The sequence below is a fragment of the Solanum tuberosum genome, unplaced genomic scaffold (genome assembly GCF_000226075.1).
Source record: "Solanum tuberosum cultivar DM 1-3 516 R44 unplaced genomic scaffold, SolTub_3.0 scf00309, whole genome shotgun sequence".
Taxonomy (NCBI): Eukaryota; Viridiplantae; Streptophyta; class Magnoliopsida; order Solanales; family Solanaceae; genus Solanum; species Solanum tuberosum.
In genome coordinates, this window is record NW_006239232.1 from 17,440 (window position 1) to 44,703 (window position 27,264).

Below are 27,264 nucleotides of genomic sequence, written 5' to 3' on the forward strand. Positions count from 1 at the left end.
GGGAACGAAAATATATGTATATATACAATTTTCTCTCGCTTTATACAAACACAAACACACTTTATACACTTGCGTTTGTATAAAAAATGAGAGAGGCGAGGGAGAGAACGAGAGTGACGAGCGAGATTCACCAGGAGAGAGGTGAAATAACAATAGTTTGCTATGAGGTACAATTAAATCAAACTATATTTATAGCATTTAATTTGAATTAATAGTTTGCTATTATATACAATTTTCCCTTTAAAAAATCGTTTTCAAACTTAAGTATTCCATTAAATTTTAATTTGAGGCCACCAATTTTATTAATTCATTTACGAATTAAATAGTAGAATAATTAAAAATTATGATAAATTTATAAATATTTTATTATTTACAAAACCAAAATTCAAAAATGAGTATTTCTTCATTTAAACATGAAATATTTAATCAAATTTTATACGGATCAAAATTAAAATTTATAATAATCAGAGTCCAAAAATGTTATTGGCCTATTGGAGGTCTCAAATTCAAAACCCCTTGCCAGCGAAAGCAAGAGGTTTGCTTTCTAAGTCAAGCTCGCCACACCAAACTTGCCTAGTAAAAATTACCTTTTATGAGTTTTATGTGTAATTTACAAACTATTGCATAAAATGACGTTTTCACCCTGTGCACAACCAAATGTCGTAGTTGCGGGTTCCTGTATCATCAACAATGCTATTGGCCTATAACTTAAGGGCAAAATGAAACGGGTAAAATTGGATTTGGGTCGGGGCGACGGGTCAAATAGGAAGAGGAACGAGGGAAAACCCTAATTAAATATAATCATCCACTTCTATACACTCGCAGTCGGCCGCCGTCGAATTTCTCCCGTACGTATTCTCAAACTTTTTCTCCGGCGATGAACTTTTTTTGAGATCTGATGATTTTTGTTTTGTTTTCACTTTTCAGTATTTGAATAACAGCAGAAGAGAAATAAGAGTGTAAAGATGAGCCGAGCAGCAGCAGCAGCAGCGAAGGGCGGGAAGAAGAAGGGGGCAAGCTTCGTCATTGACTGTTCTAAGCCAGTGGAGGACAGTATCATGGAGATTGGTTCTCTTGACAAGTTCCTTCAAGAGAGAATTAAGGTTGGTGGAAAAGCTGGTGCTCTTGGAGATTCCGTCACTGTCAGTCGTGATAAGAACAAGATCACCGTCACTTGCAACTCCACTTTCTCCAAGAGGTACTAACTAGTACTATATTACCATTTTACCGCTCCACATTTCGTTTAGTTGTAGTGTTTTTGCCTCATTTTTAATTGGGTTTATTTGAAAAAATTGATGGATGAAACTACTTGTGGGTCGACTTTCATGGTAGTTTGATTATACAGATTGAGAGTAACTTATCGTAGACCTGTTCGTTTATTTGAGATGTGCTATGCTTTGCAAGGAGTTGTTTTATTTGGAATAGTGTAGTCATTCACGCATTGAGCTTTCAGTCAGTTGATAATGGGTTAAAAAGGAGTCCTTTTGCAGTTTATTTTAGTTATCAAGAGTTCCCCTGCCTGCTAGTCTTGAGAAACTTACAGTTCCACTTTAGATTTATCGCACTGAAGATGATTGTGTCATCTACTGCTTGTTTATTCAAAACATTATCCTATTTTCATTGAGAAGTAAGGAGAAACAGAAGAACTAAAACAGCAGTGTAATATCTTGTAAGTAATCATTTGTAACTTGAACAAGGTACCCTCATTATCCTTGCAGCTCTTGCTGAACTTATGGAACAGATAGTCTATGAGCTCTACACACTTAAACGTCCCAGATTAGAAGTTGGGGTTGGCTTTTATCATACTTGGGATTATTTTCACAACTGACAAATTGACTGTAACTTATCATAGCCTCTTTTATTGTGACTTGTGTCTGCTTTTCAGAGAGCTCTCATTTGGAGTATTGCATTCATTCATATTTTAAGCTCCAGAGTAGATTACCAATGGTTTTTAAAAGATGTCCTTTTTGCTGTTTATTTTAGTTGGAGTATAAGCCCTTCTATTCTGGAGTTATTACACTGAAGATGATGGGCTTATGTCATCCTACTTACATTGAAAAGCAAAGAAACAACAGAACAAAAATGGTGGCATAATATCTTGTAATTATTCGTAAATCCAACTGTTTGGTCTTCTTATATAGCTGGTTCAACCAGGCCCCTGTAACCACTTGGACTATGTCTGCTCTTTAGTTATTTAGTAAATTCTTGTATAGGAGCAGACCCCTTCTTTTGCTGTAATTTTTTGCTTTGCATCTTCTTGATGCCTTCTAATGAAATCTCCTTCATAATTTTTTTTTATCCGTAACTTGAATAGTGTATCTGCATAATGTTATATTACTATAATAATCCTCACAGATCTTCCTAAAATTCTGTTCAGATTGTCCGTGAGCATTAGCTAGATTATTTAGCACCACTCACTTCTCAGTGAAGTGGATTCTTAAGTAGGCAGTTGTTGGTGAGACCAATTAGACTGCAACCTAGCCTTCCACTTGTGTCCATTAGTTTGTGTCAAGTGCAATTTTGTTGATTTCATCTTTTACATCCATGATCACACAGAATAATACACTTGGATTATGTTATATTACATGTGAATAAGCTTGGAAGAATTAATATGTATTAAGTTGTTTGTAACTTGAAAGAGATAGGTAATTCATATGTATCCATACTTAGTTACTCAAAAAAGAGATAGGTAATTGATATTAATGATCATTGTAGATACTCTTGTTAGATGAAACATCCTTCAGGGGGCGTGTAAGCATATTTTTCATGTATTTTTTGTTGGGCTCTGAAGAAATTCTTCATTTTTTAAATACGTTTGATCCAGCTGAGTAGAATCTATAGTGGTATTCTTGTTTCATCTGATATATGTTTCTAAGCTTGTTTTGGAAGTGACATCAACCACTTAGTAGCATCACCATTTACCTACGCATCTCAGGTTCAAGTTAGTCTAAAGGCTACTTGTAAAAGACACCGAGAGTATAAAGGTGCAACATGTATAACAGTTTACTTTGGGGCAAATTATATATGCCCGATTAATGAAGAAAGCTCTTATGATGTTGCGTTACTGCTATGTATTCTATCAAGCCCCCACCAAAACCAAAAGAACAGACTGTCAAAAGTAGTGAATTCAGGCATTCAAGACTAGTAAACAACGCTTGGCTTACAGTCTCTACTTCTATTTTTCAGGTACCTCAAATACCTTGTCAAGAAGTACTTGAAGAAAAATAATGTCAGGGATTGGCTAAGGGTGATTGCTTCCAACAAGGACAGGAATGTTTATGAGTTGCGCTACTTCAACATTGCTGAGAATGAAGCAGATGAAGAAGATTAAACATGGCCATTCAACGGCCCTTTATCTCCTTCTTGAGTCAACCTTCTTATTTAGAACCTTATATCATATGTTTGAGTTATCAATGAGTCTAATATTCTCACTTCTAGATTATTGATTTTTTGTGCCCTTATCAGTAAAAGAAAACATTACTTTGATACTTTGGTTTGTTTATCTTTGGGGTCAACTTTGCGCAAGTCATTAATTTATCTGTATGGCGTTTTCTCCTCTTGATGATCACATGTAATTTATTGAGTTCATTTGTTGTCTGCGTCTTTTGTTTAATCACCCCATGATTGTTGACTTCCTCTTGAGTTTGTCTTAAAACGATAGAAGTGTGATGAGAATTTACAGAAAAGATCGATTGGGTGTGTGGGAGCAGATCAGCAGAATGGTATATTTCCAGGATTAGGATTCGTATATGTATTTATCAGATCTTCATTTCACATCTTTCATTTTCGACCTGCGTACCAAAGACTTTCGAGACTTGCAAGTTACACCTCCCTAATATCAGACCTAGGAAGGAAAGCTAAAAGTTTTCATACACATTGACAAGAATGTTTATGAATTTTTTGTGTTTGGTATCCATATTGAAGCTTGATTAAATTTGTGTTCGCATTGGAAAGTCCCACACCGTACTCAAAGAACTTGAAAGTGCTTCCTAACAAAGACGATTTCGTATCAAGGAATTTGAACCCAAAACCTCTGGTTTAGGATGAAAAAATATTACCACTCCATCATATCCTTATTATTATGAATTGCGCTACTTCATCATTGTTTTCAACAATGACTACGCATTTTAAGAGCAGAAGTTATGCGAGACATAACTTGTGATATAGTAGAAGTACTCGATATAGTATATAGTAGTACAAAAATGATTCATTCTTATTTTATTATGATGCAAAAATATAAACTTATGCCTAATAAAAAAAAATTTATTACAAGGGAGAAAAGTTAAGAACCTAGCCTAAATAGGGCCAAAAGTGCAAATTAGAGCGAGGTGCCACATATAGGAAGTAGGAACAAAGGAAAACCCTAATTTATCAGAGTCATCACTTCCATACACTCACAGTAGACCGTCGAGTTTCTTCCTGTACGTATGCTCCAACTTTTTCTTCTCTGTTTCTCTAACGATGAACTTTTGTTCTTGAGATCTGATGATTTTTGCTTTGTTTTCGTTATTTGAATGACAGTAAAGAGAAATACAGAGCGTAAAGATGAGCCGAGCAGCAGCAGCAGCAGTGAAGGGCGGTAAGAAGAAGGGTGCAAGCTTCGTCATTGACTGTTCGAAGCCAGTAGAAGACAGTATCATGGAGATTGCTTCTCTTGACAAGTTCCTTCAAGAGAGGATTAAGGTTGGTGGAAAAGCTGGTGCTCTTGGGGATTCCGTTACTATCACTCGTGACAAGAACAAGATCACCGTCACCTGCAACTCGACTTTTTCCAAGAGGTACTAATTCTATTGCCTCATTTTCAGTTGTTTTTATTTGAAAAAAAATGGTTCTAAAAGCTAAACTACTTGTAGATCCCAAATTACTAGCTGCGGTCGACTTCCATTGTAGTTTGATTATGTTTACACTTACAGATTGACAGTAACTTATCGTAAACCTATTCGTTTATTCGGGGATTGAGGGAGTTCTTTTATTTGGAATAATGTAGTCATTCACACATTGAGGTTTAAGTCAGTTCATAATCAATTAAAAAGAGGTTCTTTTTGCTGTTTATTTTTGTATTAAGAGTTCCCCAGACTTCAAGTGTAGTTCCACTCTGAATTCTACTGTTTATTTATCCGAAAACATTTGCCAATTTACATTGAGAAATAAGGAGAAACAGAATAACTAAAATGGCAGTGTAGTATCTTGTATGTAATCGTTGTTAACTTAAGCAGGGTGTTCTATTGATCCTTGAAGCTGTTTCTAAATTTATGGAACAGATAGTCTAAACGACTATGTATGGGTCCCAAATTAGAAGGCGGGGTTGGCTTTTATTGGAGTTTTGATTATTTTCACAACTGACAGACTGATAGTAACTTATCATAGCCTTTTTTAGTTTGGCTCGTCTCTGCTTTACAAAGATTTCTTATTTGGAAGTTCAACAGCAACAACAACATACCCCATGTAATCCCACAAGTGGGGTCTGGGGAGGGCAGAGACTCTACACTATCCGTGGAGTGTATGTAAGCATACCTTCTTTGGATAGCGCAGTCATTCATAAATTGAGCCTCTGGAGTCAGATTGCTAATGGTTTTAAAAGGAAATCGTTTTAACTGTTTATTTTAGTTAAGAGTTCCCTGCACTGCAAGCCTAAAAAAAACTTTCCCGTCTATTCAGGATTTTCATACTGAAGATGATGAGTTTATGTCATTCTATTGTTTGTTTATCTAATGCATTATCCTATTTACATTGAGAAATAAGGAGAAACAGAATAACTAAAATGGCAGTGTAGTATCTTGTATGTAATCGTTGTTAACTTAAGCAGGGTGTTCTATTGATCCTTGAAGCTGTTTCTAAATTTATGGAACAGATAGTCTAAACGACTATGTATGGGTCCCAAATTAGAAGGCGGGGTTGGCTTTTTATTGGAGTTTTGATTATTTTCACAACTGACAGACTGATAGTAACTTATCATAGCCTTTTTAGTTTGGCTCGTCTCTGCTTTACAAAGATTTCTTATTTGGAAGTTCAACAGCAACAACAACATACCCCATGTAATCCCACAAGTGGGGTCTGGGGAGGGTAGAGACTCTACACTATCCGTGGAGTGTATGTAAGCATACCTTCTTTGGATAGTGCAGTCATTCATAAATTGAGCCTCTGGAGTCAGATTGCTAATGGTTTTAAAAGGAAATCGTTTTAACTGTTTATTTTAGTTAAGAGTTCCCTGCACTGCAAGTCTAAAAAAAACTTTCCCGTCTATTCAGGATTTTCATACTGAAGATGATGAGTTTATGTCATTCTATTGTTTGTTTATCTAATGCATTATCCTATTTACATTGAGAAACAAAAATAAAAATAGAACGGAAAATGGTGGCATAACATCTTGGTGTTCTTGTTTCATCTATTTTATGTTTCTAAGCTTGTTTTGGAAGTGACATCAACCCCTTATTAGCTTCACCATTCACCTACACATTAGACTCAAGTGATTTTCTAAAGGCTACTTGTAAAAGAAACTGATAGTCTAAAAGAGAGGCGAATGTGCAACATAATGTCAATTTACTTTGGGGCAGATTATGTATGCCCGATTAATGAAAGTAGTTCTTGTGATGTTAAGTTATTGCTATGCATTCTACTCCTACCCCTCCAAAACCAAAAGAACAGTGTTAAAAGTAGTGAAATCAGGCACTCGAGACTCGTAAATAACAGCTTGACTTACAATCTTTACTTCTATTTTTCAGGTATCTCAAGTACCTTGTCAAAAAGTACTTGAAGAAAAATAACGTCAGGGATTGGCTTAGGGTGATTGCCTCCAACAAGGACAGGAATGTTTACGAATTGCGCTACTTCAACATTGCTGAGAATGAAGCAGATGAAGAAGATTAAACATGGCCATTCAATGTCTCTCTTTATCTTTTTCTTTAGTCGGCCTTCGTTTTTTGATCCTTATATCATCTGTTCGAGTTACTAATGAATCTTGTCTTCTCATTTCTAGATTATTGTTTTGCAGTTTGCTTATCAGTAAAAGAAAACATTACATCGATACTTTGGTTTGTTTATCTTTGGGGTTAATTACGCAAAAGTCAATTTATCTGTATTGCCTTTCTCCTCTTGATGACATGTTATTTAAATAGTGTGCATGGGAGCTAAACAGCCAAGTGAAAGTTTAGTAAGGAGAAATAAGAAAGGGGATTATAAGGTAGTAACTCTCGGTTGGTTGGTTATCTGAATTTTCACTTTGTTGGTTCGATTCTACGCCTTGTAATTTTCCCTCCCATTTAAAATACTTAAAAGGAAATAGTTATATCTGAAGACATAAGTAAGATTAAAATAGATAAAATATCTCATAATTAATGCTTTTTATGTGGCACATAAATGAAAACACGATAAATAATTTGAAGTGGAGAGAGTTTTACACTTGCTAGGAAGAATTATATGTTATTGTATACCAGAAAATGTATACTGTCGATACACATTTTTTTGTTTGTTTTGAAATGTGGGTAGGGGAAGGGGAAACAAGGTGAGAATCAAACCTTCACTAACAGGGTGAAAGTTCGTAGTTAATCAATTGAGCTACTAAGATTTTCGTGATACTTTACATAGCTGACCTACTAAGATTCTTAAGATTCTCGCGATGCACAACATCAAGCTGACGTTTGACCATGCAGATTCAAATATAGCTTTAAGTACTCGAATTTTTAAATTTCAACTTCAAAATCCATGGCCGGAAGCTAAACTTTGTGCTTTGAGCATTGAAACCACTGCTTAACATCCAAATGAAGATATCAACCAGAAAGCTCATATCTTTAACGCACCCTTCTCTCAATCTTTGGCATCCAACTGTCGATTGTTTCACTTGGAATACTCTCATCAGAGCCTATGTTCAACGAACTCATCAACCTTCAAGCCCCATCCATACCCCACTCTCCATCTTCCTCCGAATGCGCTTCCATGGCGTCCATATTGATTACTACACCTTCCCTTTTCTCCTCCAGTCAGTCCATTCTCCACCACACCTCCAATTGGGACGATCCATTCACTCACAGGTTCTTGTTTTTGGTTTTTCATCCGACCCGTTTGTCCAAACTTCGTTGATCAGTATGTACACTGCTTGTGGCGATGTGGGGTCTGCACGAGATGTGTTTGATGAAATGTCTCAACCGGATTTGCCTGCGTGGAATTCTATTGTTAATGCGAACGTGAAAGCGGGTTTGCTTAGTGTTGCGCGTGAACTGTTTGTTAAAATGCCAAGCAGAAATGTTGTATCTTGGAGTAGTATGTTGGATGGTTATGTGAGGTGGGGTAAGTGTGAAGAAGCATTGGAGTTGTTTAATGAGATGATAAAAGAAAATGAGGTTATGCCTAATGAGTATACCATGGCTATTTTGCTTGCGGCGTGTGAGCAGTTGGGTTCACTTGAACATGGGAAATGGGCTCATGCTTGTGTTTACAAACTCGGGATGGAGATTAATGTTGTTCTTGGGACTTCGTTGATTGAAATGTACGCTAAATGTGGGAGTATAGTCCGGGCAAGATTAGTTTTTGAAAATTTGGGTCCAAAGAAGGATGTAATGGCTTGGAGTGCCATGATCTCAGGTCTTGCTATGCATGGACACTGGGAAGATTGTCTCTGTTTGTTTTCAAATATGGTTGACAGCGGAGTAATGCCTGATGATATCACGTTCTTAGGTGTTCTTTCTGCTTGTGTACATGGAGGATTGGTGAGCCAAGGGAAGGAAATGTTTGAGAGGATGAGTAAAGAGTTTGGTATTTCGCCTTCAGTTCAGCATTATGGTTGTATGATTGACCTTTATGGCAAGGCTGGTTTGATTGATGAAGCGTGGAATCTTCTGAATACAATGCCTATGGAGCCAGATGTGCTTATTTGGGGAGCTCTTCTTAGTGGAGCCAGGATATGTGGAGATATTGAAACATGTGAGATTGCACTCAACAAAATAATAGAGCAAGATCCCACAAATAGTGCAGCTTATGTTCTTCTCTCCAATGTCTACGCTAAGATGGGTCGGTGGAAAGATGCTAGGGACATCAGAAACGTTATGGAGACAAATAAGGTACAGAAAGTTCCTGGGCGTAGTTCCATAGAGGTCAATTCAAATATCCAGTAGAACTAGTTTACGTTGAAATGAGTATCAGGCAGGCACTAGTAAATCATGTGATGCTCAAGGATACTCTGCGCGGGTTCAAGATGGACGGTTTTATGCAGACATTACACAAGGTACTGCTAAATTTGAATGAGGAATGAAAGAATTTAGCAGTTTTCACTTCATTATAAGAACATGGCAATTTGAATTCTCCGTGCTAATACTGTAACATGGTTTGGATATGCCCAGTAAAAACGTCAGGCATGCACCGTGCAGGTGGTGGTAATGTTGCAGTATAAATTACCTCAAGGACTGCTTGTGGAGTTGTGGTCGAGATTGTTGTGACACATCGGAAGAATCTTCTTGTAGTGAGTGGTGGTAACTGACCTTGTCACTGAATTTTGATTGGGAATCTCTTCCTTTTAGGCTCAGAAGCTTACAAACTCATCTGACCTGGTAATATCAAAGTCCCCTCCCAGCGGAATTAAGATTCATTTGTTTTGCTTGGTAATATCGAATCTTGAAATAGCTAATTTGTTTATTGTAGTATTATGAATCAATGAATATGTGCTCCAATTCGTTTCACAACAAAAGGAAGAAGCTAGTTGCGGAAGCAACTTGTAAGTCAAGTTTGCAAAAGTAGAGCCGAGACACCATGATTTGCCTACCAAAAAAGAGACTCCTCATACATCATCCATCAATCACTTGGTGGTTGCTAAATTTCTAGTTTGTGTTTGGTGAACATGTCATTTGATATTTGGGAATAGGTGAGTTGTGAGACATCAGATTGTAGATTTTGAACTTCACAATACTTTATAAATAGCATACCTTCTTTATTTAATTACCAAAGAATAAATCTCTGCTACCCTCTTTACATTCCTGGTTCACTTCATTATGTGTCCATTGTTAATGTAGTACTGTTTTCTGTGGTTCATCGTCATAAATTGATTAGTTTTATGCTGGTTGACGGGTTGTCAACCCATTGCAACCCTCTTCCTTATCAGGCCTGAGATCAGCTACGCGAGCAAGCTCACTTGGGCAGAATTGAGGCCTGAGATCATCTACTAGTCTCACTTATTATGAACGATTATATGTAATTATCTTTTACGTGATCTCATAATGTGAAGTTTACAATGTCTAGAAGTTTAACTCTAAAAAAACTTCCAATGTCTAGAAGTTTAGTCGACATATCACCAACAACTAGTTATCTCAAACATGGAACACATATTTCAACTACAGGAATGTTTGTTATACACCTTTTTCAACTACAGATCAAGTTTAGAAAAAAATTAAATATTGGTAGCATAAGAAGGATTGTAGAGCAACTGGCTAGAAATGGCGACAAATTTTTTTATATCCAACACTTATTGTCAAAAGACAAAATGTACCATTGATGAATGCTTCAATCTAATGACAGTTCAACTCTAACATTCCACGGCTAAACTTCTGGGAAAAATAAATCAAGATACAAAAAGGAAACCTTCATTCTCCTTTTGAATATACCATCGTTAAGCAGCAGCTCCTACACAAGCAGTTACTGGAGTAGCACTATTTTGTTTTGCAGCACTATATTTCTTGGTGATGAACCTGGCAGTTCAGAAAACAGAATGTTATCCAAGGAATACAATAATATATGATAGAAGCTTAATCAGATTCAGAATAAAACACTGCCTTGCCACAAAACTGAAGGGCAGGAATACTTCCATAAAGGATTAAGGATGGAACGGGTATCACACTGAACGAAACTGAAACAAGCACCTTGGTCATAGGAGCTAAGTTGCTAAATTACCTGAAAAAATCCCTCCATAACAGCTCGTACATCAGCCAGTTCAGCCCAGTGCCACTACCACCATCCTTCTTGCCAGAGGCAGCAGAAATCGTTCTGCAGCACAACAACCAATGTAGCGTTAATCAGTGATATTGGTCTCACAGGCATTAGTATCAGGATAGGAAATAAACTATTGATCAGACATTACCTTGAAGTGGACTTTTTCAATTCATCAAACATGGAACGGGGTGAGAGACATCCCATAGCTAACCAAGGCGATATTTTGCAAGAAAAGTTTGCACCATATATGCTGTCAGTTGTGCCATCCTTGTTTTCCTTACTGGGTTGGGCCTGACATTCTGCTGCAAATTTTCTAAGTCTCTGCAGTGCTTCATTCTCTCCTCCCACAAGGGAAGCATTAGCAGCTGGTTTTCCATTCTAAATGGTTGGCAAATGCAAATGTTTAAGTATACCAAGATAAATAAATGTTCATGTTTACTGGTTCGCAAAGTAACTGAAACAAATCAACTTTGTTTGACTAGTTTGTCTTGTAAAACAACTTACAGCTCCAAAGTTACAATAATGTTTACTGGTTCGCAAAGTAACTGAAACAAATCAACTTTGTTTGACTAGTTTGTGATGTTAAACAACTTACAGTTCCAATGTTTAAATACAGTATGACAATTACAAAATTCAAGTCTGAAAAATACAGTATGACAACTGCAAAATTCAAGTCTCTGCAGTGCTTCATTTTCTCCTCCCACAAGGGAATCACAAGTCATTCTAAAATGATGGGCAAATGCAAATGTTTATGTATACCAAGATAAAGAAATGTTCATGTTTGCTATAGTTTGCAAAGTAACTGAAACAAATCAACTTTGTTTGACTAGTTTGTGATGTAAAACAACTTACAGTTCCAAAGTTACAATACAGTATGGCAATTATAATATTCAAGTCGGTGAAAAATCAGGCAACAGCTCTCAAGTGATTATGCACTGTGCTACAGGCAATACTAAAAAAGCAACCTCCAAACGTGGCTAAAAGATGTTCTTTCTAGATTACATATTCGTGAGCTAGCAAATAAAAGTCGCTTGGTCTATTCTATAAGCACTATAGATGGTGTGTTGTGTCCTAGTTGGTGACGACCTAATAAGAAGTACATTAATACATTGATCAACAAAATGTCTCAGCTATGAGCTGGATATTCAGTACACACACCTATAGAAGGACACTACACATAGAGCAAGGGTCATCTAAATTACTGATGTTCAAATGCCAGATACTAAACACACTTAAACATGGGGTTTTATCTTACAAATGTTCAGAATACATATACAAGAGCTACATTGGATTAAACCATCAAATATCTGACTTGAATCACTTCTATTCCATATAAAAATGAAATCTTGATCGTCTCTATCACTTAAAATGAAGTGACTAAGAAACAAAAAGCTACTCGAAACTAAAGAACTACTAGTAGCTCAGATTCATACTAGTTGGGTTCAACCATATGAATCATCCTTATTATCGGTTACACTACATTTGTACCGGTTTCATTCCAACACTCGCAAATATGTCATTTCAGTAAAATTAGAATTTCTCTAACACCAAAGGTAAAACTACTTTCATCCAATACTCAATAAACCTACATTCTATATGATATTTGAGAAATCCAAATCAAACAAAGTAATACCTGACCCATGGTGCCACTAGGATTGAGCCCCAAATCAACCAAAGAAGGAATCTCCCCAGGTTCCACATCACCTCTAGCAGGCAATCCCCTCAATTGATCCAATGCCTCAATTGTCTTCCTTACCTCCAATCCCTGCACTTTTTCCCTAAACCCTCCGTAATTTGTGGGCATTTGCTCCAACTTAAAAGGCAAATCATCAACATGATACAATGTACTACCCCAGAAATACTTCACCTCCAAACCCTCATCCTTCATTACAGCATCAATCTTATCTTCCCCTTTAACCTCATCATGTGAAACCTCCCTATGAGCATACACAGCTTCAGCTCCTACAGCTTTAGCTAATTCCACCAACACAGTCTCCGGCTTCCCAATTCTAACAACAAGGTCAGACCCTCTTGCCTGTAGATTCTTCCTAAGGTCAGCAACAGATTCAATCAAAAAACTAGCCCTATACGGCCCAGTTTTATCAAACCCAGATGAGGATTTCCCATAATCTCTCGGGTCAAAACAGTAAACAGCCAAAACAGACATGGACTCATTATGAGCCGCGTTAAGACACTCATTATCATGAACACGAAGATCGTTACGGAACCAAACAATCGACGCTCGTCGAAGCCCAGCAGCATTAGAAGGCTCAGAAGGACGAAGAGGGTTAAGAGTTAGAGTGTTTTGAAGAGGGTTAGCAGAAATGGTGGACTTGAAATTGGATTTTGTAGGTGGAAGAGAAGAAGCTGAAAGTGAGAGATTTGAAAGAGATGAAACTTGAGTTGGGATTTTGACTTTGTTGGGTTTGTTGAAAAGGGTTGAGATTTTAGGGGGATTAAGGAAATGGGTTGGAAGGATTGTGGATAAAGCAAGAGAAATTGAAGCTATCGGTAAAATGGGTAGGTGTTGTTGTTCTTCTTCTTGAGGTTTTTGGGTTTCTGGGTTATCGGAAAATTGATTCCTGGGATCCATTTCCGATGAGTTTTCCGGTGAGAAATGTACAGAGGAAGAAGAAGATGACGATGGAGATAAGCTACGGCTTAATGCCCTCCAAAGAATTTGTTGGGTTTGTTAAAGCTGGTGAGGTATTTGCTGTGTATCAATATGATGTTTATTTTGTCTAAGTTTGTCTATTTGTTGTGTTAGGTGTGTTGGTCTTTTAAGAGGTTGGTAGAGTTTGAATTTCAATTTATCAAAATTCATTCCGTTTTAATTTGTTTGTCTTATTATTTTTTTATCATATTTAAAATGATAAGATTAAAGTCATGTTAATACATTTTACCTATGTTTAGTTTAATACTCCCTCCTTTCCTTTTTTTAGTTGTCACGGTTTTCTTTTTTAGAATCAAACAATAAGACCTTTAACTAATATTTTTTCATCGTATGCAAAAAATTGCAATTTAATCGTAACAATAAGAGTAATAATTTTGATATTGAAATTCACTAGTTCACTAATTTGAATCGTTAGTAGATTCGCCAGGATAAAGCTCATCCTATTGAAAAGTTCATTTTTAATCTTAAACTTGAAACTTTTGATTAATGTAAGAAGAATTCCGACCACCTAATCACACTGCCCCGCATGAGTGGAATAGTGAGTATAACACTTTTGGATGGTTGTTATGTATTGTTCGATAGTGTATCGTATTGTATTGTCTTGTGTTGTAGCGTATCGAACTGCATTGTTTTAATGAATATAATGTTTGGACATATTATATCGTTCTCCGTCGTTACATAATATCACAGATCTATGATTTGAATGGTAAACCTACAAGAAAAGTAGGTCATGGGGTAGTTCTACTACGAAAAAGTAGGGTAAAAGATGAAATATAATTATTAAATAATACTTAGTAAATAAAGACAAAATGAGAAGAAAATATTAAGGTAACGACACAATCACACCAAATTGATCGTTACATAAAAATAAGTCTTTTCGTCGTTACCTAACGATAGATTTTAACGGATACAATAAAATTTAAGTAACAATCAAAATGAACATTATATTTAAACTAATCATTCAAATTACAATACAGTACAACATGTAACGACCATCCAAACAAGGTGCAGGGCTGCAATTTAATACAGTTTGGTTAGCTTTGTTAAATTTTCCCACCTAATTTTGTGTACATATTGGATTGGGGAGCCTGCCAGAGCCAGGGGTAGGTAAGAGGCCATGGGTTGAAAATTGTATTCTCTTGTCGTTGGATAATAAAACGTTTTTAAAATCTAAACCAAATGTAAAATACACTATTTTGGGAGTTTGACTTCAAAATCAAACCCCACAGGCCACAAGTAGGTATGGAGTCGCGTTTGTTAGAAGGAACACTTTACTCCTAATGTGGGACCTCCCGACGCAAATTCAAATTTAGTCAAGCTCCAATGTGAGTACCGAACACTGGATGAAAAATCAAAAGAAAAAGGAATGAGTGTTGATTCTGAGTTTGCTGAGGGACCTTTACTAGATTCTTGTGAAAATATTAAGGTTGAATAGAAATTAATCAATGTCGTATACCCCTCTTGAATTTCCAACGAACAACATGATCTTGATCCATCATTCGACTTATATAATCTGAGGTTGAAAACCTTGATACCACGTGATCGATTATAAGAACACACAAATCATCACATAACCAACTCCAAAACAGTAGTCATTGAAAACCACTCAAGTTGGCAAAACCAAAAAGACATGAAATGTAAGATGGCACCAGCTGAAATTGCAAGGAAAGGTAGCAGATGCTCTTACTGCTTACATCAATCGTTTAAATAGTCAATCAACTATACGTCAATTCTAAACTTGTCGACTTACAAAGGCATGTAACAGCACACGCGCACACAGGAAAAAGAAGGAAAAAACTAGCAGACAAAGCAATGCTTACAGCAAAATTACATTGGGTGGCTTTAAGAAGAAGAAATTGTCACTGCAGAACAGATACGGATGGGCGAGGGTTGACAACATTGAGCACCCCTCTTGCAGTTGCCTGTTGATGAATTTAAGAAGTAATATAAATAACTTAAGCAAATGAAATATGAAGTTTTCCATGCAATTCCAGAAGAGATTTACCTCAAAGAAGGAATTAAAATTGAGTCTCAAAAGAAATTGTCTAAGGAACGGGGCTCTCTGGCTACCAGCAAGCCTGCTACTTCGGAGTATAGTGTATAGGGAGTTTGATTTTTTGTTGAACTCCTGAGAAGTCATAAAAAAAAACACGAGGTATTGCAGCAGGAACCAGTCCACAATAGATAGAAGAAATAATTCAAAACAATGATCAACGACCATAGAGGAAAAAAAGATCAAACTCAAGTACCCAAGTACTAAAAGATTTCATCATCAGCAAGTACTAAGTTCTTCAACGAACAAAAGCCACTGATAATCTAGTGCAGGGGACTAATTCTTCTGTCATGATATAATTTTGATGATGAGTAAAAGTAGGTGCCACCACATCTTTGTCAGCACTCATTAGTCAGATAAGTTGGGGATTAATCAAAGTGTTAGAAGCTAGATAATGACACAGGCGACTAAGACATTGATCAAGACATCAACCAAAAGATGCTCTGGCTTGATTGGCTTATATTTAAGAGTGTATTTAGATGAAGAATGTCAGAGGTAGTGAACAAAGGGCAAAGTGTTTTGACCAATTTGTGTATGGAAAGTTCTTGCTTCTTCGTCATGAATTTGAATGGACCAGCCATCAATTGTTATCTAAACATGTTTTTCTTGGCTATCATTAGAAAATGAAACCACCAGAAGCATAAATCAACTCAATAGTACCTCAGCTATGTGCCCCAGTTCACTAGTAGTTCTATTGCTTTCGTCATTTTCGATCTTCCAACAGAACTGCAAGCACAGTTTCATTATTCCATCCAGAATTCTTGAGACAGAACCGATGTCCAAGAAAGATTGTGAAATTAGCGCAGCCAAGTATCTGAAAAACAGTCAATGCCCATCAACTTTTATATCAAACAACACACAACAATCACAAGAAATGAGTAGCAACTATATAGTAATCTTGTTTCTGTTAAAACTAAGGGTTACTGAAAAAACTACTAGAAGTTCAATAAGATGAGAACTTAAAGTGCAAAAGGCAAAGTGTATGAACTCGGGAAGACAAATTCGTGATACACTTCTAACTTATTAGGCAGAAAAAATTTGCTTATGTTTGTTACTTTAGTGTGAAAAGGCTACGACAGTGGTTATGCAACAGTCGTCACATTGCAAAAAGTAGTTCAAAACAGATAGAACCTATATCTGAGATAGAATGTCCCAGAGATGAAAGAGTAAACAAGAAGTCTACAACTTAGATTAATAGACTTTTTTATAACAGTAGTGTCCAGGTCAGCTTGCGTGCATCTCGACTAATTCTACTGGATACCTGCCACCCTCCCACCAACAATAGGTACCGGGTAACTCTGTCCACCAAGGCTGGGATAGATAGAAAGAAAACACCTAGCGTTTTTGTCCATACTGGGATATTAATGTGAGACCTTATGGTTCTCAACCCAATTCATTGTCCAGTAGGCCATACCCTTGGGTGCAGATTCATAATGCTTGTCAACGTTCCAGTAGCTCCAATTCTACAATATGATATCAATGTAGGTTCATGTTTCAACAACTAATTACAGTGATAATCTTTGACAATATATACCTAAAGGGAAGACAAAAATATAAGAAGCATAAGGCAAAGTGTATGATCTTGGGAAGAACATTCGATAGATCACACAAATTTTAAATTCCGAAAAGCACTAATAGCAGCAGTTGCAATCACTATTCAATAGTTACTGACAGCATAATACACATTGAAATGTTCAATTACTTACTCTTGATGAAAGCCCACAAGTTCCGTGAAATCCTGAGAATTCTGAATATGAGATTGCAAAACGTTCCACTGAGATTCTATCACATCCACCTGGGAAATCAAACTTGTTAACTAGATTTTTGCATAGTCATTATCGTGGAAGACAATGAAGAAACAAGACTTTCAAGGTTGTCTAACAGAGAACCTTCTGTGAATGTTTCGTCAACTACTGATTAAGAAATAGGATCACAACATTAGTGGTGATGGACTATGACATTTCTTTCATACGCATTAGTGAAGTTTTTTCAGATGATGTTGAAGAATGTTAAATTGTGACATTTACATCATATGTAGGAACTAACAACCTCAGACATGCTTTTGCAAGCTATAAGGTATCAAAATTATTCACTATAAGACAGCCCATGTGAAAGTACAGAGTTCCAATATTCAACTCTATGCAGGTCCATGAAAATAAGCCCAGTTGTGCGCTTCAAAAGTTTATTTTCTGCTGAAGAACATGAAAGAAGCTAACTGCCTGATTAGTTTACTATATCATAGCTCATATATTCATGTGATCATGGAAATTTCAAAGTGCCTTTGAGCATTAAATCTATTACACATAACAAGCATTAGATTGAAGAAAGTTGGACCGTCTATTAAGCAATGATAACTGACAGAATGCTCACAGATATCTTACAGGAAATTACCTGAATATAGAATTGAAGATTTCTAATCAAGAAGGCCATGTGCTCTCTAACATGCCACATTGGTCTAAGGCGTTGCCTTCGATGCTGGGGCACTGATGACTTTCTAGAGTCATTTCGAAGTTTAGCAAAGTCAATATGATCTTGATGCATAGCAAAAGCCCATGATTTTTCCAACTCCATTTGTGTCCTTTTAAGACGGAGCAGATACTGGAATATCCTTTGATACCTAAACCAAAATAGCAATTAATAACAAAGAGGAGTTGCTAAAGGTTTTGGCCGACAACAATGTCAAGTATATCATTCCTGTTCATATCCTCATTTTATTCTGGTGGATTGTTACTAACGAATATATTCTGAAAGTCAGCGAAGACATTATGCCACCAGAAAAACCATATACCCAAGAAAATATTTTCCAAATAAGAGGAAAAAGATTTCTTCTTCTATGTTCACTATTTGGAATTGAAAAGAAAATATATAAATCTTACTTGGATAGAACTTCCGGCGTAACAAACAGCTGCAATGGCCAATCAATAGAATATTCAAGGGAAATGCCATCCCATCCATCAAGGGACACCTCCAAAGAAGCATCTGGGTGACCCACTGAGTCTCCATCTTTATTCACTTTTACCTTGGGCAGATCAACTGGTGAGGGTTTCAGAGCGATTCCAAATGATGGCATCCTAACATTAGAAAAAGTAAATGTGATATGAACTGTTAATACATTTTAAATATAAGAAAAATCAACTCATGATCTTACCGCAAAGACACCCTTGAAAAGTATCTATCCTCTTCACCAATAGTCTTTAAAGCAGCCTGCAATGTAACCAAGGCAGTTCAAGACTAAGATAATTGTAATGATTAAAAACCACGACAAAGACCATGCCAAGATCAAAGAAGAAGCAACTGGACAAAAAAATTCTGCCTCTGCCATTCCACTCAAAATTTGGTTGAAAATAAACAAAAATTAATGAAAGCATTTAAAAACAACATAATAGCCTTCTTGTAGACAACTTATCAAAGACCTAAGCACATTAATCACCATTCAACAGGACTTTTCAAGATCATGGATTGATCTTCACGCAACCAACACCAGTAGCCTTTTAATGAGGCAGACAAGAAAAGAAAAGAACCAGTACGTAAAATGTAAAAGAGTATTTTATAATTTGGAAGGCTTATTGCAAACAATAGAAAAATATGATAATAGAGGCAATATTCAATATAAACATTAATGAGCTGTAAAGACCTACTAGTTGAAATGGGACCATAAGATCGGCTTCTGCAGTAGATTGGCGAGGTGGTAAACGCATCAGCTGGCGACTCTCCTCAAGGAAGCTCTGTCAGCAATACCTTTTGTTAATACTACTGAAGGAGCAAAAACTCTATTTGCACAAATCATTTAAAGGAACAGCTTTCAAAAAGCATATGCTCTTCATGTAGATGTGAACAAAATACTTCCCGCTCAACTAGAATAGTACTAGCTCATTGTGCCATATTCATAGTAACGTACACTTATTTCTCACATATTTTTTTGACAATTGCAAGATAAATGTAACTGAACCATGACATAAAAACTTAGCTCTACTTATGTTGCATCAATTAGTGCATGTGTCCTTTCCACCAACAGAATATAGGGGTAAAAAATCACAAGCATGTGTAAGTTTATTCACTGATGAAATTGCTAATTTAGTTGCTACCTATTAATATACATAGGTAGTTTATGTTTTGCAGATGATGTACTTCACACAAGGGATAAATTTTGTTTATATCATACAATAACAAAGATTATTTCCCAGAAAATCTTCAAGATCATCTATACTAATATTTCCTTCATAAGAACATTCAGCATGTGATAAGTTGGGTTTAAAAACCCTAGGTTTCGGAGATGAAAACAGTAGCCATACTAGTATAAAAGCCTAAAATGTTCCCTTCAATTGATCTTTAATTGAATTATGCAACTTTCTCTCTCTGAGCTGCCCACCACCCCACACCCACCCACACCCCACTCCCCAAAAAAGAAAAATTAATAAATAAAGCAATCATCAGTAGAACAGGATACCATTACCACCGCTGAGAAACATGAGTTGTAGAAATCAGTTTCCTTTACCTGGAAGAAATCACCTTTTTCCAAAAGAAAATAGTCTTTAAGAGCCTTTAAGTGCCCATTTAAGTCAGCGCGCACAACAACAAGCTGCAAATAGGAATCATGTGTAAGTGCATCATCTGCAGCAAGAAAAAAATGGTCATATGCAATTACACCTGCCACAGATGACTGGCTGCAACTGCTTTAATTGTGTCAATAGCATTCTCGAATGATCTCTTGTGGAATTCAGATGACTCCTACGAAAGAGATAGTTTTAAATTTAGGCCAAAACAATAAATAGAATGTGAACTTAGCTTCAGGAGGGAGAAATCCATCAGAGCAGGTTAAGAAAGGTTTCAAGCTTTGAATAGATGTAGCAAAGAAGATAATATCATCCACATCAATCTAAAAGACTGATCAAGCTTATTGAATAGAAACCTTTAAGTCTTGAAGCATAGATTCAATCTTATCAGCCTCTGCCTGTGGGAGTAAATCTTCTCCAATTAACGTATTATCCAAGGAGTTATTCTGGAAAGAAATCGTCATTGTATATCCTTGGGTCCTTTGAAATCCTCTTTGTATTTGCTGATGAGATGAACCATCCTTACATTGGAAACCAGGACTTGGATTGCGAAGAACCCTAACAGCTTTTCCTGCAAAAAGAATGGATTCCACGACATGCATGGTAATATACTCTGGCAGCATATCCTGCATGGAGAGAGAGTGTACAAATAGCTTAAATGATGTTTGGTAGTAGGTTGACGGCAAAAGCTGCTCCATTCCATGTGAAGCTGACAGACAGAGAGGGGGGAAAGAGGACGCATAATGGTGGAGGGTCACGGGATAAGAAGGCCAAAAGTAACAGGGAACGTGATAAAGTAAGGCCGGAGAGAAGAATGACTCATAATTCATCAATGATGCAACGATTTTATTGTTAAAACAGTTTTAATTCCACTAATGGAAAAGATTTTTTTCCCCTTGTAGTCAGCTCTTGCTTTATTGAATGATAAAGAGGATAAATTCCTATTTTTCTTATCTAAGCCCACCTATTGCTTTTCTTCTGAGCAATAGAACATCTTTCTAACTTCATTCAGAAAACTGGTTCTAACAATTATGCAATAGATTTGCAAAGGAAAATTAATTTTTTTCCAGATATGTCTCACACGAGAATGTTATAGTTAAGATCTTCGAATTTGCACCTGAATAACAAGTAAACATTGTAAACATACATGACAGAAACTAACTAGATTGCATTGTATATCAAACTAATAAATGTTGTATCTTTCCTAGATTCACCAAAGTAATATATATATATATAGCAGGACTAATAGATTTTCTAACAAACCAGTTCCATTCCCCCCTACTCAGATATACATCATAAAGAAGACAAAATGTCAGAAAAGTAGAGTTTCTAAATGGTCAGGATGTTGGTAACATCACCTTTTAAATGGGGCAGTCAAATGTGATGCATAAGACTAAAGACACATCTAGGGAAATACATCTCTAGATCTGAAACAAACACTTTTACAAGGGCGATAGTCGAGATATTGTTCAAAGAAGATGACCAGAAAAATGGAACATATTCATAGATTCACATTAACATATCCAGAGGAAAAACATGAAGATTTAGCAAACACTCCATTCATCCCATCTTTAGACTGGCCAATATTATTTACACGAAAGTGGGGTCAGAAGTGGAGATACAATTAACTTCTTGAAGAATCTGGACCAGTTTCCCAGTAAATATGATACCTCTTTCAAGGAAAATATTGAGGAAATGTGCGAGAAAAGCTTCCTCTTGAGGAAAGTGGACATAGTTTTGGTAAAACTGATAAGAGAAGTAGGAAACCAATTTTGAAGCAGAGGGAGTACTTTCTATTATAGAACCAACAAAACAAACAACGCAAAACATACCAAAGAAATACTTCATAAAAAAAAAACATACCAAAGAAATATGGAAGCCCAGGTGCCAATCATTTAAAGATGTATCGGCAACTGACAAGCGCGTCAGTTTCTCAAGCACATGTGGAGCTGATTCCTGTTCAGAGTCTTTGTCATCCTGACTAAAACATAATCACAACTTACTTATATATGTTACATATGGCAGTTTGAAAAGTAACAGGATATTATAGTGACATAAAATGAATGTCCATCATGCAGCATTATGAATGTTAGGTGGACTGACTACACTGACTAACATATTTGTTCCTTCTAAGATGAGAAGCAATCCATGTGACTTCTTGATATAATCATGTCATTCCAGAAAAACAAATGTGTTCTACTATATGCACGGTGAAGTTTTGTGAATGAGGTGGTTGATCCAGGCAAATTTCAAGTACCAGATAGTATGATAAGTTCTACACAAGTTGGGGGATCTACTGAAACACACAGCTCACAATCGTACACCCTTAACTGAACGATCCACATCAAACAATGGACTAATATCATCTTTATCAAAAAAATATTATTAATCAATAAATTTTGATAAATGCCAAGCTGAAACAAGCTTAAAATTATCAAATAGAATTAAGGACGCCCGTCTCAGTGCTTACCTGCTGATGTAGAATTCTTTATATGGATCATGAAGAATTCCATAAACCACCCAAGAAGCAAGCTGATTGTACATGACCTGATGCCCATGCCATAGAAGCCTATGCTTCAAGAAAAAGAAAAGGAAACACGTGTAAAGAGGAGAACAATCGTTTTTTTTTATCCATTAGCTACAGTACTAGCAGAGATACCAGCATAGAGCTTGCAGCTTCTGATTCCACTAATAGTTCTTTTCCAACTTAGTCAAATTATATTGTAAGAAGAAAAATCCAACGGATGGCTACATTCTTGCAGGGAGGGTAAACATTTGCATCCTCAATAACAGAAGAAAAAAAAAAGAATATGTAAAATTCTAAGGCACTATTTTGAAAAAATTCCTGAGACTAGTAAAACTCAATCAACTTTCAAAGAGAATAAGTTGTCTCAATTTTTTTTGGTTGTGTCCACTTTGAGTATAAACTGTTATCAGTGAACGGAAGACACTTTTGCACTTCCAAATGACTAATTTATCAAAAGCATCTTTACCCACATTCAACTCTCTTATCTTTGATCATATTTTGGTCATGAAGTTCTTGATAATACTCGGAAAAAGACGAAGTTAAGAAGAATGACTTATCTAGACAGAAATCCTTTCCCGCGTCAGTGAGGATACAGAAAACCGTGATGAGTTATGACTTACCTCCATTATAGTGATACAACCGAAAAAGTGGAGTTAATAACACTATGTTACTCCACCTTTACTTTTAATTTGGAATGTTTTGGAAGGGGGGCGGAGTTAGACAGGAAGATAAACCAATGCAGGCACTAGAAAGGGGGAGGTCAGATGCACACGTTAACACAAGTGCTAGTAAAGGACCAAGACTTGACTAATGATATCAATTTAAATTTCTCGCAAAATGCCCCATCAGTAGGTGTGCTTTTCTGTGAAGACATCTGCATGCCTTATCAGAAGGAAAATGGCAATTGTACAACCACTACTAGCATAGTATTCAAAGACTGGACTTGTAAGCAACTTTTGAGAAGTATGGCAATTGGCAACAACCATGACAAATAGATAATCCACAAAAAAAGAAACAGAAAAAACAGCCGAGACGGCAAAAAAATGTGATAAAGTTTTTTAAGGGAAAAGGGTAATATTTGCCCCTCCACTATTGAAAAAGGTTTAATATTGCCTTCCTTTATACTATCAGTCCGTGTATGCCCTTAATGTTACACTTTTGGTCCATATATGCCCTTAATGATTTAAAAATGGCTCAAATTTATCCTTTCTCCGCTAACCCCATCCATTTTAGCCAAAAGACACACTACACCAATCCTTCTTCTTCCACCGCTACCCAAAGTCACCAACACCTTCATCAGATGTATCATCACCTCCAACTCACTATATTAACCTTTCTTTACATACTACTAACTCATCATATGCTAAAGCTAATGGTTGTGAAATTTGCCATCACACTTGATCATTTAAAATTTCAAGTTCCACATTAGTGTAGAATATTTGAATTGAATTTCTGTTGCATGCAGATTTACACACAATAAAAGAAAAAGAGGCAGCACAATTAGAAAATAGATTTTGAGTAATCACATACAACCTACTCGTAATTTGCGTTTACAAATGTTGAGCTACTCTTCAAGTTTATTGTTATGGAGCTATGTTGATAATGTGATATTACTTAACTCCTAGAGATATGTGTTTTGCTATGTATGAATTCTGTTCTTATAATCACCCATTTGGCAGTATATAAGGAGGCATTTTTATTTTTCTTATGCTTGTTTAACTCTTAGTTCAAATCTTCGACATACTTTGGAAATATCATTTCATAAGTTGATATTTGTTTTGAAGATATGACTTTTAAAATACCAAGATAATCTGGAATATTTATTTACATTTCAAACTTCCAATTATCATGAAACAAAAAAGAAGGAATGTGTTGGTGTGTAGATGGTTTATGTTTATGGTGATGGTATTTATGGTGAAGGTGTTGGTGCAGTGAATTGTCATTTTGGCTAAAATGGATGGGGTTAACAGAGGACTGGCAAATTTGAGCCTCTTTTATAACATTAAGGGCATCTATGGACCGATAGCATAATATTAAGGGCATATATAAACTGATAATACGAGGGAGGGAAATATTCAAACTTTTTCAATAGTAGAGGGACAAATATGACCCTTTTCCTGTTTTAAAATGCTCACCTCTGAATGCATGTCTGTAATTCAGGAACCCCACAGTGGCAACGTTTGTGTAAAAGGTTGAGAAGTTTCCCTCCATAAATGTTATCACGTTCAATCTCTAGAATCAACTCAAACAGAGGAGGCAAAAGAACGAAGAACTAAAATAAGATATGTTAGCAAGTCAATTAAGGAACAAACACAAGTTCATTGAATGTACTGAAGTAGGAAGACCAAGAAAATTAAGCTTGGAAAAACAGGCTACAAGAATAATATGAAGTTTGAGGAAGCACCATCAAGCCTTGATCAGAGCAAAATAAGTGCCACATAAAGAACTAAAAATTAGTGAAAAAGCAGAGAAATGCAGGTTCAGGAAGAAGAGATGTACAAGAAAAAGAAAAAGGAAAACAGAAACTTTAAAATCAGGCAAGCTCGCTTACGATTGACTAGGATATAGAAACATGGAGCTATTGTACCAGAAGAAACATGCAAGAGAAGACTCGATACAGCCAAAGTGACCAGCTAATCTAACAATTTCTCAGTCCAGTTTTTATCGTAGAAATTTAAGCAAATGAAAAAGAACAACCCTCATACGGGTCTATGATTCAAACTCAGAATTCCATGACAACGTATTAAAGTGATGGTCTACATTTCTGCTTTTACTGGCCTCTTTTCACAGTAGACATATAGTCATCAATAATGTGATCATAAGCAAAGAAGAACAAAAGCAAAGTCTATTACATAGAGGAAACATACAACTCACCTTATTGAGGCCTTGAGTAAGTGTTGCCACAATAGGCAGTGAATCAGATAGTAACTTTTGCTCAATGTGAAGAACAGCAGACCTATAAACTGACAACACCTCAACAATACCATTCGCAATGGCCCTCCTGTACACACTCTGCTTCGATGCTTTTCCTTTCAATAGTTGGGATGTCCTCAACAGAAGTGACTCATTGGGGGACCTAATCCAACTTAAATTACGCGACTTGGCTGCAAAGCGATCTAGCTCCCTGTAGTAAAATCCTAGGGTAATAATCCTCTCAATGACATCCCTGCACCCAAACCCAAAATCACAACACACTACAGCCAAATAATTATAAACGTAATACATCAAAGGCCCTAGTCTCATAGTAGCATTTATATGCTTAAATGATAAATGCTGCATACTATTTAGCTAGATAAGCAGAAAAGGCAGTCTAAATATGCACCAAGATTCTATATCTTCCATAAAAAAAAGGAACTGATTTTTTTCCTAAGCAATAATCCTCTCAAAGACATCGCTGCGCCTAAAACCAAAATCACAAGAAGCACCTAGACTTCACAACCCAAGAAATCATTGGAACAATTTTATGAACTAAACAAAGAAAACCACATAGTATTATTTAACTAGATATGCAGATACTTCCTAACATAGTGAGGTTCTATATATTTAAAACCATCAAATGGAAATGAATTCTTTCCGTGTTTACAAAAAAACAACTACTCGTATGACTCAATTAAACTAGTTCAGGCTAGCTATATGAATCCTCACTATCCATTTCCCACCACTTAAACTAGTTTTACTGCAAAATCAATCATTTGAGGTTCTCTAACACTATGGTTCCTTTACATATTGTATACCACAAATAAAATAAAAGTAAATTATGATTTTTCTGAAAGCGCAAGGCCGGAATCACAACAAATAGCAAACCTTTCAGCGGGGGTTGGACGAAATATTAATCAAGGGCAAGCTTAAAGATGGATACTTACATCTTCAACTGAGGTTACAAATCTCATAAACAGACTAAAAATGAATTACATTACCCAAAAGACAATAAATTTCAAACCTTTCACTGGGTTGAACGAAGGAGACATCAGGCGCAAGCTTAAATGTGGGTTCTTGAGAGATGGGTGCATCTGGTGATAAAGGAATTTGGGCCCCAGATTGTTCTTGTTGTTCTCTGACGTCGATAATGAGATCTCCGGTGTAACCCAACAGGGCAAGTAAGAGTTCGTGCAGCATAATTGAGTTGAACAAAATAGGGTAAAGGTGAATTGAAGTTAACTGAAGAATTTTAGATTTTGATTTTAAAAAGTTTGAAGGATCGTTGCTGGGAATGTTGGGGAAAAGCGGGAAAGGGTTTGGACAGAGTCCGAATTTTAACGGGTCGGGTTAGAGAAATGGGCTATAAGACGGAATGAACCTTCCGTCAACTAAGCTATTAAGATTTTCCGAGGAGAATGGAACCTTTATAAAGAGGTCAACAACCCTTCTGTAACGCCCCAAACATTCTGTTTTGTACTATTATATGATATTTAACTGGGCAGTTTAACTTGTATCTTGAAAAAACATAATTTAAACTAGGGCAGAACTCAGAAAGAGTACTATATATTCCAGTAGTTTTGATTTGAGAAATAGAACGACTGAGACTTATACAATGCGAACTTGAACT

The 27,264-nt window shown here is 36.3% G+C and overlaps 5 protein-coding genes across 7 annotated transcripts; 3 read left to right on the top strand and 2 right to left on the bottom strand.

Moving 5' to 3' along the window:
* The first annotated feature begins 741 nt into the window (after window positions 1-741).
* Window positions 742-3,588, top strand: LOC102600083 (60S ribosomal protein L22-3-like). The gene is made up of 3 exons (XM_006359783.2): window positions 742-848; window positions 928-1,198; window positions 3,187-3,588. Exons 2-3 carry the CDS (start codon window positions 966-968, stop codon window positions 3,329-3,331), a joined length of 378 nt encoding a protein of 125 aa, XP_006359845.1. The 5' UTR covers window positions 742-848; window positions 928-965; the 3' UTR covers window positions 3,332-3,588.
* A 708-nt stretch (window positions 3,589-4,296) lies between these two features.
* On the top strand, window positions 4,297-7,094 carry LOC102600412 (60S ribosomal protein L22-3-like). Of its 2 annotated transcripts, none has more exons than XM_015314587.1 (3): window positions 4,297-4,425; window positions 4,522-4,778; window positions 6,723-7,038. In XM_015314587.1, the coding sequence occupies exons 2-3, from the start codon at window positions 4,546-4,548 to the stop codon at window positions 6,865-6,867; spliced, it is 378 nt and encodes a 125-aa protein (XP_015170073.1). In that variant the 5' UTR covers window positions 4,297-4,425; window positions 4,522-4,545; the 3' UTR covers window positions 6,868-7,038. The 2 variants fall into 2 exon arrangements, with proteins under 2 accessions (XP_015170073.1, XP_006359846.1); XM_006359784.2 differs by having other exon boundaries at window positions 4,298-4,421; window positions 6,723-7,094.
* A 543-nt stretch (window positions 7,095-7,637) lies between these two features.
* On the top strand, window positions 7,638-9,924 carry LOC102600737 (pentatricopeptide repeat-containing protein At3g62890). 2 transcript variants are annotated; one of them, XM_006359786.2, is made up of 2 exons: window positions 7,638-9,539; window positions 9,631-9,924. In XM_006359786.2, the coding sequence occupies exon 1, from the start codon at window positions 7,758-7,760 to the stop codon at window positions 9,105-9,107; it is 1,350 nt and encodes a 449-aa protein (XP_006359848.1). In that variant the 5' UTR covers window positions 7,638-7,757; the 3' UTR covers window positions 9,108-9,539; window positions 9,631-9,924. The 2 variants fall into 2 exon arrangements, with proteins under 2 accessions (XP_006359848.1, XP_006359847.1); XM_006359785.2 differs by having other exon boundaries at window positions 7,638-9,217; window positions 9,333-9,924.
* A 363-nt stretch (window positions 9,925-10,287) lies between these two features.
* Window positions 10,288-13,675, bottom strand: LOC102601320 (blue-light photoreceptor PHR2). Its single transcript, XM_006359787.2, has 4 exons — window positions 12,545-13,675; window positions 11,060-11,289; window positions 10,873-10,965; window positions 10,288-10,670 (listed from the first exon to the last, which is right to left on the bottom strand). The coding sequence occupies exons 1-4, from the start codon at window positions 13,502-13,504 to the stop codon at window positions 10,592-10,594; spliced, it is 1,362 nt and encodes a 453-aa protein (XP_006359849.1). The 5' UTR covers window positions 13,505-13,675; the 3' UTR covers window positions 10,288-10,591.
* A 1,541-nt stretch (window positions 13,676-15,216) lies between these two features.
* On the bottom strand, window positions 15,217-27,131 carry LOC102601656 (gamma-tubulin complex component 4). The gene is made up of 16 exons (XM_006359788.2): window positions 26,659-27,131; window positions 25,593-25,884; window positions 24,854-24,990; window positions 22,662-22,760; window positions 22,055-22,172; window positions 20,548-20,817; window positions 20,286-20,366; window positions 20,134-20,217; window positions 19,277-19,363; window positions 18,787-18,842; window positions 18,515-18,709; window positions 18,030-18,255; window positions 17,345-17,433; window positions 16,299-16,452; window positions 15,591-15,713; window positions 15,217-15,507 (listed from the first exon to the last, which is right to left on the bottom strand). The coding sequence occupies exons 1-16, from the start codon at window positions 26,832-26,834 to the stop codon at window positions 15,445-15,447; spliced, it is 2,250 nt and encodes a 749-aa protein (XP_006359850.1). The 5' UTR covers window positions 26,835-27,131; the 3' UTR covers window positions 15,217-15,444.
* Window positions 27,132-27,264: the final 133 nt, after the last annotated feature.